Genomic DNA, 13,154 nt, shown 5'->3' with positions numbered 1-13,154 from the left:
GATCTCATCTGACGTCTGTGATTCCTTTTGGCCCTGTCTAAAGTCCCCGTCTTACCGCCTGGCTTATGTACTCCCTTTGCTTGCACAGCGTTGTTTGCATATGAATCTCAAGTGTGTCCGGTCTGGTACAGTGAAGGAAATGGCGTGTCTCTGTGTGGCTCTTGTTCTAGGGCGAGGCCGAGGAGAGAGTGGAGGATTCTACCAAAGAAGTATTGAGGAGGGAGAGGTGGGCTTCGGCCGCGGAGCCAGAGAGATCTATCGCAGCCAGAGCTGGGATGACAGGTAAACACTCACTTCCTCTGTCACTACCCTGTCTCTCTCTACTGTTTCACTCCTTCCCCATTTGCCTTGAAATTTGAAATTGTTAGTCATTTTAGGATGTGAATGAGAAGCTTATTGGTTACTAAGTAACTGGAGGAGCGATTTATAAAAAATATATGTATTTTTTACAAATATTTTTTTATATTTAATTGAAATTGTTGAAGGTGTCCTTAATCCAAGTGACTCATCTTTCAGAAATGACCTTCCCGGTTCAGATAAAGGTAAGGCTTAAAATGTAAGAGTAACTTCTATTTCCCAAGTTTTCCCATCTTCCTCCAGGGGCGAGAGGCGTTTTGAGAAGCCTGCGCGTGCCAGGGAGGGGGTACGTGTTGGATTAGAGGAGGTGACGGGTGTACCTGTGCCGGGGGTGCCGAGGAAGGACTACACACGGTCTGACAGTGAGAACTGGCGTACCCTCAGAGAGGAGCAGGAGGAAGAGGAAGGGGCCGACCCAGGAGGCAGCTGGAGACTGGCCGGAGCACGTAGATTAGATGGTAGCGCACACACACACTATTCTGGAGACGTACACACAGCACAGAGGGATGTCACCTTATCTTTCCCTTCCCTCTAACTCTTTCAGACGGAGGCCCAAGGTCTGCAGGCTGGCGGGAGCACGACGGTCCGGTTGAGGGGCGTCGCAGGAAGTTTGAGTTTGACTTCGGCGGAGGTCGCAGGCGGGCCGGGAGCGAAGGGTTAGATGACGACAGAGACGGACTGCCTGAGTGGTGCACTGATGAAGAGGACGGAGAAATGGGCACCTTCGACGCATCCGGCGCTTTCCTTCCTCTATCCAAGGTTGGTGTGTTAGTGTGCATGTGTGCAAGGAGGTAGTCTACAAATATGCCTGTCTTTCTGTGTCTAGTTATTCTGTGAATTCAGTTGGTGGGTGACAGTAATACATTTTTCAGCTAATTGTGTCTGTCTCTGTCAAAGGATGAGGAGTTTGACTTCCAGGGGATAGAGGAGGAGGAAGAGAGCCTGTCTGGCATGGAGAGGATCATGAATGGAGGACAGAGAGGTAAGGGAGCTGCACTCTTTCTTACCTTTAGTTACTTTTTAATTGATATCTTTATCTCAAAGGTTTATGGGTGTTTTTTAACTCAATCTCTCCTAATTAAAAAATAATTTTAACAAATGTTTTATTTTCTGGCCTTTTTTCCCCCTCACCCTCCCCTCTCTAGTTGACGTCAAAGAATCAGCCAGTGACGGGGAGGTGAAGAACAGAACCAGTCCCCCCTCCTCCTCTGCCCCTCCAGCCCTGGGCCTCAACCCCCCCATGCCCCAGCTCTCCCTCACAGTGGCTGAGCTGGAGGCCTCTCAGATGGCCGACAGCCACCCTCTTCCTGCTCCTGCTCCTCTCGCTGTTCCTGTCCCTGCCAAGGCCAGCAAGATGCCAAGTGAAGGTACGAGTGTTCTGTGTTACTCTTTCTTTCTCTCTCTAATGAAGTTTAAATGATTTGAATTTCAAAGACATGTGAAAAAGAGACACCATTTATAGATAGAAATTGTGTGAACACTAGCCATGTTCTCTCTGTGTTTTAACTTCCACTCCTCCCCACTGACTTATTGCTCTGTTGTTGTAGTAGTTCCTGAAGGATCACCAGCAGAGGACTCCACCACCCAGCAGAGCCCCAGCACCTCCTCCAGTCTGCCTTCCCCCCCTCCCTCCGCCTCCTCCTCCTCTGCTGCTACCCACCTCCCCCTGCCACCAGGGGGTGACACCGAGGATGACGATGGCATGAAGCACCTGCAACAGGTAGGAACTCTACTAGTCTGGGGACGGGTTTCCTGAACATATATGAAACCCTGGACTGTAAGGACCTGTAAGACGGATTGTCCGAAACAACACTCTCAGTATGTAGTAACATTACAGGGGAAACATTGGTAAGAGTACAGCCCAGATAAGTGATGTAGTGTTTTATGAACCCCACCTGTCTGTCTTCCTCTGTGTGCAGGAGGCAGAGAAGATGGTGGCATCCCTGCAGGACACCTCTCTAGAGGAGGAGTGTTTTACCCAGACGCTGCAGGAGAGCAGAAACACAGCCTCTGCCCTGCCCCTCTCCCACGACGCTGCCATGAAGTGGTTCTACAAGGACCCCCAGGCAGAGATCCAGGGTACACACACACAGTCGCAACATACACACACACACAGTCGCAACACACACACACACTTTCACAACACACACACACTTTCACAACACACACACACAGTCGCAACACACACACACACACACACTTTCACAACACACACACACAGTCACAACATACACACACACACACACACACACAGTCGCAACACACACACACACACACACACACACACACACACACACACAGTCGCAACACACACACACACACACACACACACAGTCGCAACACACAGTCGCAACACACACACACACACACAGTCGCAACACACGCACACGCACACAGTCGACGCACACGCACACAGTCGCAACCCACACACACACGCCACAGTCGCAACATGCGCGCGCGCACAGTCGCAACATGCACGCACAGTCGCAACATGCGCACGCACACAGTCGCAACATGCGCGTGCACAGTCGCAACATGCGCGCACACGTACACAGTCGCAGCATGCACGCACAGTCGCAACATACATGCGCACACACAGTCGCAATTTTTGTGTCACTACTCTCCCTCCCCCGTAGGTCCGTTCACCACCCTGGAGATGTACGAGTGGTTCCAGGCGGGCTACTTCTCCATGTCTCTGCTGGTGAAGAGGGGCTGCGACGAGGGCTTCCAGCCGCTGGGTGACGTCATCAAGATGTGGGGGCGCGTGCCTTTCGCCCCCGGGCCCTCCCCACCGCCCCTGCTGGTGAGACCTCCACCACCGCGCCCGCAGCCGCTGCCACCCCGGGGTCCTGCTGTGAGTGAGGCAGCCTGGGGGTGGGGTGGGGTGGGGTGGGGGGGGTTGTGGTATGTGGAGTTTGCTGGAGGGGAAAACAAACGTAGTAGTATTCTGTGTTGATGGCGTGGGGGTGTGTGGAATGTAGAGGAGTCCAGATGTATTGTATGCCGCTGGGTTTTTGTTCTACGACTACTGTCGAGAGTAGTGTTCAATGCTATAGCCTCTACTTATTTATAGTGTAGTCATCTATTGTTGTGTTTGTACAATGGAAGTTGATTCATAAAGCCCTTTTTACATCAGTAAGATGTCACAAAGTGCTTATACAGATACAGATACCCAGCCTAAAACCCCAAACAGCAAGCAAAGCAGCAGGTCCGGGACAAGGTAGAACGTCCGGTAAACAGGTCAGGGTTCCATAGCAGCAGGCAGAACAGTTAACTGGAGCAGCAGCACAACCGAGGAGGACTGTGGGCAGCCAGGAGTCATCAGGCCAGGTAGTCCTGAGGCATGGTCCTAGGGCTCAGGTCCTCTTAGAGGGAGCATACTTAAATTCACATAGGACACTAGATATAACAGACTGACCCCCCCAGACTGACCCCCCCCCCCCCAGCATAGATATTGGAGGCTGAGAATTTTGGGGTTTGCTCTTGCTGTGTTTTATGAGATTTGTGTGTGTGTGTGGACATTGGGCTGTGCATGTAGCCTGTATGTTTCTCCTGTGTGTGTGACTGTTCCTGTATTTATCCTGTGTGTTCCTCTCAGGGTAACATGGATCAGGACCGTCTGAAGAAGCAGCAGCAACAGGACTTGGCAGCAGCTGCTCTCTATCAGCAGCTCCAGCAGCAGCAGCAGCTATTCCAGCTCATCAACAGGTACGTCATAGGGAAAAATGACACATTAAGTTTTGTGGAAAATGGAATTGGAACTAAGCAAAGTGGAGCCACTTATCAAGTAAAGGTGTAACAAAATGAAAAGGCTATATCAAAAGAATAATCTTGCAGCTGATATCGGGTTGGAACTAAATTTATTTTCCAATCGTTTCATTCTGAATTAGGCCCACAGATTATACCTACGGAGGAGCGGCTTCTACGAATTAACTTTGAATGTTTGAACCTCAGAGAGTTGGCTTAATGTTGGACCAGCTAGCTAGCTAACAAGCTTGCAGAGCAGCACCAGAATTTAAATAACACGTCTTTTTGTAGTTAATAAATCCAATGTAAAACATAACTGGCATTGAAAAGTTTAATCCATTCTTCTCTAATAAAACATTTCTCTCCCTTATTTTGGAGTCACACTTGTAACGTCAGTAGGCTTCTAGACTATGCTTTGAAAGGAGAGGGACAAGTTGCCTACGCACACACACTAGCAATGCTTTTTGTGGGACTGAAGAAAAAATGCCCAGAACCTAAAATACGTTATTAATCTGTTCCCATTCTTTTAAAATAACGGTTCTGTTCTGGAACAGTACAGATCACTTTCGTTCCCTGTTCTGATTCTGTTCCTCAAAAAATGTCAGTCTTTTCCGGTTCCCGGTTCCAACCCGTTTGGTAAGCATTTCCCTTACAGTTTCCATGTTTTACAAGTCTCTCGCTTTTTTGTCCTAGGTGTGGAGAACAGGGTATGATGCCTTCAGTGAACAGGTCGATGTCAGTGCCAGATACAGGGTCCATGTGGGACATGCATACCTCAGCTTCACAGCAATCAGGTACACAGACGCTGTGTGCATACGTATACATTCATCAATCAATGTCAGTGCTTGTGAATTTTTTGCTCACTGCCACAGTATAGAGTGGGATGACTTTCCAACACTCTCTTATCCCCCTCCCCTCTCTCTCTTCTGTCCATGCAGGCGGTGAAGCCAGTTTATGGGACTTAACAATGAATTCTTCAACTCAGGGTCCAACACTCGAACAGCTTCAGAAGGTGAGTGCTGGCGCCCTCTGGCTGTGGGAACCTAGTAACACACCGTTGTAGATTTCCACATAAATTTATGTGACTGACCGCCTGGATTCGGTTTTATGTAGCAACATTTGAAATTGTGTTTTTCATATTGGATAAAAGAGACAGACAGAAAATGGTACATCATCCACTGCAGTTGGGGAACAATGGGAATGTAATTCTGCTTTGAAAGTTGCTAAACTTGTAACCCCGCTTTTGAGAGAATGGCCCTTGAATATTTTGGTACACCTACTGAAGAGCTCTTTGTCTTCACTCATTCAGCATCGTTTACACGCTCTAAAGCCTTAGCCCCACCCATCTCTTTAAGGATTCCCATATGAGGCCATGTGCTAAACAGAGGGAGTAGTGTAGTTAACAGCCAAAGATATCAAGACTAAAACTGTTTAAAAAAAAAAAAAAAGTAGCCAGGTGAAAATGCACTATCTAATCCTTGGCCTATATCCTAATCTGATTTTGGTGCAAGTCATGCTGTTCACATTACCGTTTCTGGTAAACACACACTATTTCAAATCAAGTCTAAGTTTATTTGTCACATGTACAAGACACAGAAGGTGTAAACGGTACAGTGAAATGGTTACTTACATAGTAGCAATATCAAAAACAGTGTCTAGATAAAAATGATTTGTATAAATATTATTACATTATTATTACTATTATTATTATTATTATTATTATTACATGACGCCATCCCACACTCAATTGTCTAAATTGACGGGTCATGTGAAAGAAATGCTATAACCACCCCAAAACAACATCTAGATAAGTGGATGGGTCACTTGTCACGTTCATAAAATACAATAGATGGCTGTAATCACACCTGGCTAACTTGATGAGTAATGTAATCATCTGTCGAAGTGGAGTCTTTGTTTAGACACGTAGCTAGCTAAACAATGACCCGGCATAATCCCAACTCATACTACTACCAATACAAACATTGTCCTCGCTGCAGTATGAATCTGCAGGTAACTTAAGCTAACCAACTAGGTTCAATGTTAGCAAGCTAAAATTAGGCTATAACTAGCGATAAAAATGGATTTCTGATTCAAATAATATTACTACACAGATCATACACGTAACGTTAGCTAGCGAGCCAGCCAGCTAACGTTCACTAGCTTGCTAACAGTACGCTTTTAACTTGCAGCTAGACTCTTACCCGTGTACATGGATGAACGCTTCATGGTAGACTGGAACCATTTAACTCAGTTTTGTTTGGCCAGCGTTGTGTCAAGTCACTCCGGTTCACACTGCAGAAAGTAGCCCATCACTTTTTTTCCTACTGATCTGTATATAGCACCTGCTAAGTTCAGGGGCATTAACGTTGTTGAGAAAAGTAGCACAACTTTTATAGTTCTTGATGGCTAAAGTTATATCTTTCAAAAACGCTGCAGTAGAAAGGACTATCAACATACACTGAGCAGCTCACGTTATAGACAGAAGCATGCTACATGGAAGACCAATCGAAACTCATCTCCCGGGAAGGTCCAGCCCAGCCATTATCTCAGCCAATCATGGCTAGCGGGAAGATTCCCGTCTTTCCTCGGCTACACCAACTGAGCTTGTAATGAAACAATTGTATTTACAGATGGAATTCATTTTTGTTATGAGGACACATGCATTTTCACATGTTCCAGAAGGCATTTCTGCCCCCAAAAAACAAATTTTTCTAAAAAAAAATAAAGACGTTCAAATGCCTCTCCTGTGAAGTAGTGACATCCGACATACGCCTAGCTTCCTGAAATGGGTCACATACAGTACTAGTCAAAAGTTTGGTCACACCTACTCATCCAAGTCTTTCTTTTGACTATTTTCTACATTGTAGAGTAATAGTGACGACATCAAAACTATCAAATAACACACATGGAATCATGTAGTAACCCAAAAAGTGTTCAACAAATCAAAATACGTTTTATATTAGAGATTCTTCAAAGTAGCCACTCTTTGCCTTGATGACAACTTTGCACACTCTTGGCATTCTCTCAACCAGCTTCATGTCACCTTTACCTGTCATCAACGCAAAGGGTGGCTACTTTGAAGAATCTCAAATATAAAATATATTTTGAGTTGTTTAACACTTTGGTACTATGTAGAAAATAGTAAAAAATAAAGAAAAACCCTTGAATGAGTAGGTGTGTCCAAACCTTTGACTGGTACTGTACATCAAAATGAGGATATCTTGGAACCAAGAGTCTTTCAGTCTCTGAATTCAGCTGGCATGTCTACACTGGATTCTGAAACTATAAAAGACCCCATCCCATTTTCCACATTTAGCTATGTTACAGCCTTTAATTCTGAAATGGATTACATAAAACAAATTCCTCAACAATTTACACACAACAACCCATCATGACAAAGTGAAAACAGGTTTTTAGACATTTTTGCAAATTTATTTACAAATAAATAACTGAAATACCTTAGGTTTGAAAAACCTTTGCTATGAGACTCAAAATTGAGCTTATGTATGTCCTGTTGATCCTCCTTGAGATGTTTCTACAACTTGATTGGAGTCCACCTGTGGTAAATTCAGTTGATTGGACATGATTTGGAGATTCTCTGGTCTGATGAAACTGATGAGACTGAATGCCAAGTGACACGTCTGGAGGAAACCTGGCACCATCCTTACGGTGAAGCATGGTGGTGGCAGTATCATGCTGTGGGGATGTTTTTCAGCGGCAGGGACTGGGAGACTACTCAGGATTAAGGGAAGGATGAACGGAGCAAAGTACAGAGATCCTTGATGAAAACCTGCTCCAGAGCCCTCAGGACCTCCAACTGGGACGAAGGTTCACCTTCTAACAGGACAACAACTCTAAGCACAAAGCCAAGACCCACAGGAGTGGCTTCGGGACAAGTCTCTGAATGTCCTTTAGTGGCCCAGCCAGAGCCTGGACTTGAACCTGATCTAACATCTCTGGAGAGACCTGATATAGCTGTGCAGCAACCCTCCTCATCTGACCTGACAGATCTTGAGAGGATCTGCAGAGAAAAATGGGAGAATTTCCCCAAATACAGGCGGGCCAGGGTTGCAGCGTCGTACCCAATAAGACTATGCTGCTCTGTACCATCACTCATTCATATATCCTTATGTACATATTCTTTATCCCCTTACACTGTGTACAAGACAGTAGTTTTGGAATTGTTAGTTAGATTACTTGTTGGTTATTACTGCATTGTCGGAACTAGAAGCACAAGCATTTCGCTACACTCGCATTAACATCTGCTAACCATGTGTATGTGACAAATACAATTTGATTTGATGATTTGATTTGATTTGACTCAAGGCCGTAATCACTGCCAAAGGTGCTTCAATGAAGTACTGAGTAAATGGTCTGAATACTTATGTAAATGTGATTTATGTTTTAGTTTATTTGTAAATAAAACCTGTTTTTACTTTGTCATTATGGGGTATCGTGTGTGTGGATTGATGAGGGGGAAAAAAGCCAGATTGAATCCATTTTAGAATAAGGCTGTAACGTATCAAAATGTGGAAAAGTCAAGGGGTCTGAATACTTTCCAAACACTGTATATTCTGGCCCTTTTTTCTAAAACATTTTTCGATTAGGGGTATTTTTCCCATGGAAAAACCTAACAAGCAAAAATGTGTTGAAATAGCTCAGTCTGTATTGACCTAGTGGTCTTCCACATTGACCTCTGACCCCTATGGCAGCTCCAGCAGGAGAGGAGGGAGGCTGAACTCAGGACGAAGCGCGAAGAGGAGGAGCAGCGCAAGAGGAGAGAGGAGAAAAGGAGGCAGCAGGAGGAGCAGAAGAGGAGGGAGGAGGAGGAGATCTTCAGACGCAAACAGGTGAGTACAATGTTAGAGCTGATGAAATCGGAAGATTTTACCTGAACTGTTTCAGAGGGTGTTGAGTACTTTGACATGTTTTTTTTATTTTAATTGTATTTTTCTCGATCGTGTCTTGATAGTGTGTGGGGGGAGGCTATAATGCATGTCTATCTATCTTTGGATTTCCATCCTATCTTGTACATAAAGTACCCTCACGCTGTGTGTGTGTGTTTCTCCCCTCCCCTCCAGTGTCGCCAGCAGCAGGAGCTGATCATGAAGCTGCTCCAGCAGGCCCCTCAGCAGGGCTCAGGCTCCGGGGTGGGGTCTGGCTGGGGAACTGGGGGCCTCAACAAGCCAGGGGCCAAGGGCCTCAGTCTGCTGGACATGCAGGAAGCCGAGAGGCTTCTCAAACAGCAGCAGAGAGCCCAGCAGCAACAGAGGGAACGCGTGAGTAGTTACTAAAACACACACACAGATATGACCGCAAAGTAGTATAATAGCATATGCGCACATGTGTACAGTGTTCTTCAGAGTTTCTGGGATTCACTCGGCTTGAGAAAGACCACTCGAATAGGAAGCCACAGACTGTGCAAGTACAAACATGTCATCCAAAGAATGGGAAGAATGAGACCGAGTGCTGACACTCCCACATACAGCACTCACAATGAGAGGCTGTGGAAATGCTTGTAGGCACGGTACAATGCATTAGTATGACATTGGATGCTTTCTGTTGGTTCCTTGTCCACTCTGGTCTAATATTGTTGTTCCATCTCCTCTCTCTCCTCAGCATCAAGGCATGTCCATGGGTCAGTGGGGGGACGGAGGTGCTGTCCCAGGGGGCCTGTGGGGAGGCGGAGGGGGGATGGAGGGTAAGGCTGGAGGCGGAGGGGCCATGGGTCTGTGGGAGGAGGCGGTGAAGAACCAGTCCAGAGGTGGCAGCATGCAGGGTCTGAAGAACAGCCGCAGCAGCCCCTCACTCAGGTAGATGAGAACAACACCTCTCAGTAGAGCTCTCGCTATACATGCACCCGAAAGCCTTGATCTCACTCTCCGTCTCTCCCTCTTTCTCTCTCCCTGTCTGTCCTATTTGCTCCCTTGTCGTCGTCCCCCCCCCCCCGAACTTTCTCCAACTCAATCTATATTCAAACGCTCACTGAGTTTTTGTGTGCGCTTTATTGTCTCTCCTTGGGTGCCGTGTGTATTTAAATACCCCCTCACTCTGTCCTTGTGAGCAGTAAATGGTTTATGTGACTGTCGGTATGTTTGCGTGTGTATTTAACCCACCCCCCCACCCCCACCCTCTCCCTCCCTGTAGTGAGCAGTATATGTTAAGTCGTAGGAAGCAGCGTACGGATGAGGAGGACAAGCTGCTGAAGCTGCTGCAGGGCATCAAGACGCCTCAGGACGGGTTCACCACCTGGTGTGAACAGATGCTGCATGCCCTCAACACCCAAGCCAACAACACCTCTTCCCCACTGGACGGTAAGAACCTTGACCTCTTTCTGTTACTCCCCCCACCACCTCCTAATCCTCAACACCACCTACACTGGACGGTAAGAACCTTGACCTCTTTCTGTTACTCCCCCCACCACCTCCTAATCCTCAACACCACCTACACTGGACAGTAAGAACCTTGACCTCTTTCTGTTACTCCCCCCACCACCTCCTAATCCTCAACACCACCTACACTGGACGGTAAGAACCTTGACCTCTTTCTGTTACTCCCCCCACCACCTCCTAATCCTCAACACCACCTACACTGGACGGTAAGAACCTTGACCTCTTTCTGTTACTCCCCCCACCACCTCCTAATCCTCAACACCACCTACACTGGACGGTAAGAACCTTGACCTCTTTCTGTTACTCCCCCCACCACCTCCTAACCCTCAACACCACCTACACTGGACGGTAAGAACCTTGACCTCTTTCTGTTACTCCCCCCACCACCTCCTAATCCTCAACACCACCTACACTGGACGGTAAGAACCTTGACCTCTTTCTGTTACTCCCCCCACCACCTCCTAATCCTCAACACCACCTACACTGGACGTTAAGAACCTTGACCTCTTTCTGTTACTCCCCCCACCACCTCCTAATCCTCAACACCACCTACACTGGACGGTAAGAACCTTGACCTCTTTCTGTTACTCCCCCCACCACCTCCTAATCCTCAACACCACCTACACTGGACGGTAAGAACCTTGACCTCTTTCTGTTACTCCCCCCACCACCTCCTAATCCTCAACACCACCTACACTGGACGGTAAGAACCTTGACCTCTTTCTGTTACTCCCCCCACCACCTCCTAATCCTCAACACCACCTACACTGGACGGTAAGAACCTTGACCTCTTTCTGTTACTCCCCCCACCACCTCCTAATCCTCAACACCACCTACACTGGACGGTAAGAACCTTGACCTCTTTCTGTTACTCCCCCCACCACCTCCTAATCCTCAACACCACCTACACTGGACGGTAAGAACCTTGACCTCTTTCTGTTACTCCCCCCACCACCTCCTAATCCTCAACACCACCTACACTGGACGGTAAGAACCTTGACCTCTTTCTGTTACTCCCCCCACCACCTCCTAATCCTCAACACCACCTACACTGGACGGTAAGAACCTTGACCTCTTTCTGTTACTCCCCCCACCACCTCCTAATCCTCAACACCACCTACACTGGACGTTAAGAACCTTGACCTCTTTCTGTTACTCCCCCCACCACCTCCTAATCCTCAACACCACCTACACTGGACGTTAAGAACCTTGACCTCTTTCTGTTACTCCCCCCACCACCTCCTAATCCTCAACACCACCTACACTGGACGGTAAGAACCTTGACCTCTTTCTGTTACTCCCCCCACCACCTCCTAATCCTCAACACCACCTACACTGGACGGTAAGAACCTTGACCTCTTTCTGTTACTCCCCCCACCACCTCCTAATCCTCAACACCACCTACACTGGACGGTAAGAACCTTGACCTCTTTCTGTTACTCCCCCCACCACCTCCTAATCCTCAACACCACCTACACTGGACGGTAAGAACCTTGACCTCTTTCTGTTACTCCCCCCACCACCTCCTAATCCTCAACACCACCTACACTGGACGGTAAGAACCTTGACCTCTTTCTGTTACTCCCCCCACCACCTCCTAATCCTCAACACCACCTACACTGGACGGTAAGAACCTTGACCTCTTTCTGTTACTCCCCCCACCACCTCCTAATCCTCAACACCACCTACACTGGACGGTAAGAACCTTGACCTCTTTCTGTTACTCCCCCCACCACCTCCTAATCCTCAACACCACCTACACTGGACGGTAAGAACCTTGACCTCTTTCTGTTACTCCCCCCACCACCTCCTAATCCTCAACACCACCTACACTGGACGGTAAGAACCTTGACCTCTTTCTGTTACTCCCCCCACCACCTCCTAACCCTCAACACCACCTACACTGGACGTTAAGAACCTTGACCTCTTTCTGTTACTCCCCCCACCACCTCCTAATCCTCAACACCACCTACACTGGACGGTAAGAACCTTGACCTCTTTCTGTTACTCCCCCCACCACCTCCTAATCCTCAACACCACCTACACTGGACGTTAAGAGACAGTTACCTCCCTCCGTCACTCCCTTCACCTCCTAACACCCAAGCCTACAACTCCTCCTCCCAACAGGACGGTAAAACACACCTTCTGTAACTCCTTAGCTCTTCCTATGATGTCACAACTCCTCCTCCCAACAGGACGGTAAAACACACCTTCTGTAACTCCTTAGCTCTTCCTATGATGTCACAACTCCTCCCAACAGGACGGTAAAACACACCTTCTGTAACTCCTTAGCTCTTCCTATGATGTCACAACTCCTCCCAACGGGACGGTAAAACACACCTTCTGTAACTCCTTAGCTCTTCCTATGATGTCACAACTCCTCCCAACGGGACGGTAAAACACACCTTCTGTAACTCCTTAGCTCTTCCTATGATGTCACAACTCCTCCCAACGGGACGGTAAAACACACCTTCTGTAACTCCTTAGCTCTTCCTATGATGTCACAACTCCTCCCAACGGGACGGTAAAACACACCTTCTGTAACTCCTTAGCTCTTCCTATGATGTCACAACTCCTCCCAACGGGACGGTAAAACACACCTTCTGTAACTCCTTAGCTCTTCCTATGATGTCACAACTCCTCCTCCCAACGGGACGG

At 47.4% G+C, this 13,154-nt stretch overlaps 1 protein-coding gene across 17 annotated transcripts in view; it reads left to right on the top strand.

Annotated features, from left to right (window-relative positions):
* LOC110500515 (GRB10-interacting GYF protein 1) overlaps window positions 1-13,154 on the top strand; it is a 46,761-nt gene that overhangs the window by 15,594 nt on the left and 18,013 nt on the right. For 6 of the 17 annotated variants that reach the window (XM_090214605.1, XM_036957930.2, XM_090214600.1 and 3 more), the window contains 15 exons: window positions 171-282; window positions 601-815; window positions 902-1,116; window positions 1,255-1,339; window positions 1,503-1,724; window positions 1,905-2,077; window positions 2,277-2,436; window positions 2,994-3,211; window positions 3,956-4,065; window positions 4,798-4,898; window positions 5,043-5,116; window positions 8,817-8,954; window positions 9,186-9,383; window positions 9,724-9,917; window positions 10,252-10,418. In XM_090214605.1, the coding sequence (XP_090070731.1) occupies window positions 171-282; window positions 601-815; window positions 902-1,116; window positions 1,255-1,339; window positions 1,503-1,724; window positions 1,905-2,077; window positions 2,277-2,436; window positions 2,994-3,211; window positions 3,956-4,065; window positions 4,798-4,898; window positions 5,043-5,116; window positions 8,817-8,954; window positions 9,186-9,383; window positions 9,724-9,917; window positions 10,252-10,418 (2,382 nt within the window). The remainder of the gene's footprint in view (window positions 1-170; window positions 283-600; window positions 816-901; window positions 1,117-1,254; window positions 1,340-1,502; window positions 1,725-1,904; window positions 2,078-2,276; window positions 2,437-2,993; window positions 3,212-3,955; window positions 4,066-4,797; window positions 4,899-5,042; window positions 5,117-8,816; window positions 8,955-9,185; window positions 9,384-9,723; window positions 9,918-10,251; window positions 10,419-13,154) is intronic. The other 11 variants (XM_090214601.1, XM_090214602.1, XM_036957929.2 and 8 more) reach the window with 3 other exon arrangements.

Source organism: Oncorhynchus mykiss, chromosome 21, assembly GCF_057628025.1.
Source record: "Oncorhynchus mykiss isolate SJ-2025 chromosome 21, ASM5762802v1, whole genome shotgun sequence".
NCBI lineage: Eukaryota > Metazoa > Chordata > Actinopteri > Salmoniformes > Salmonidae > Oncorhynchus > Oncorhynchus mykiss.
Note: the sequence above shows the minus strand (reverse complement) of the source record. Positions and strands in the feature narration are given on the sequence as shown.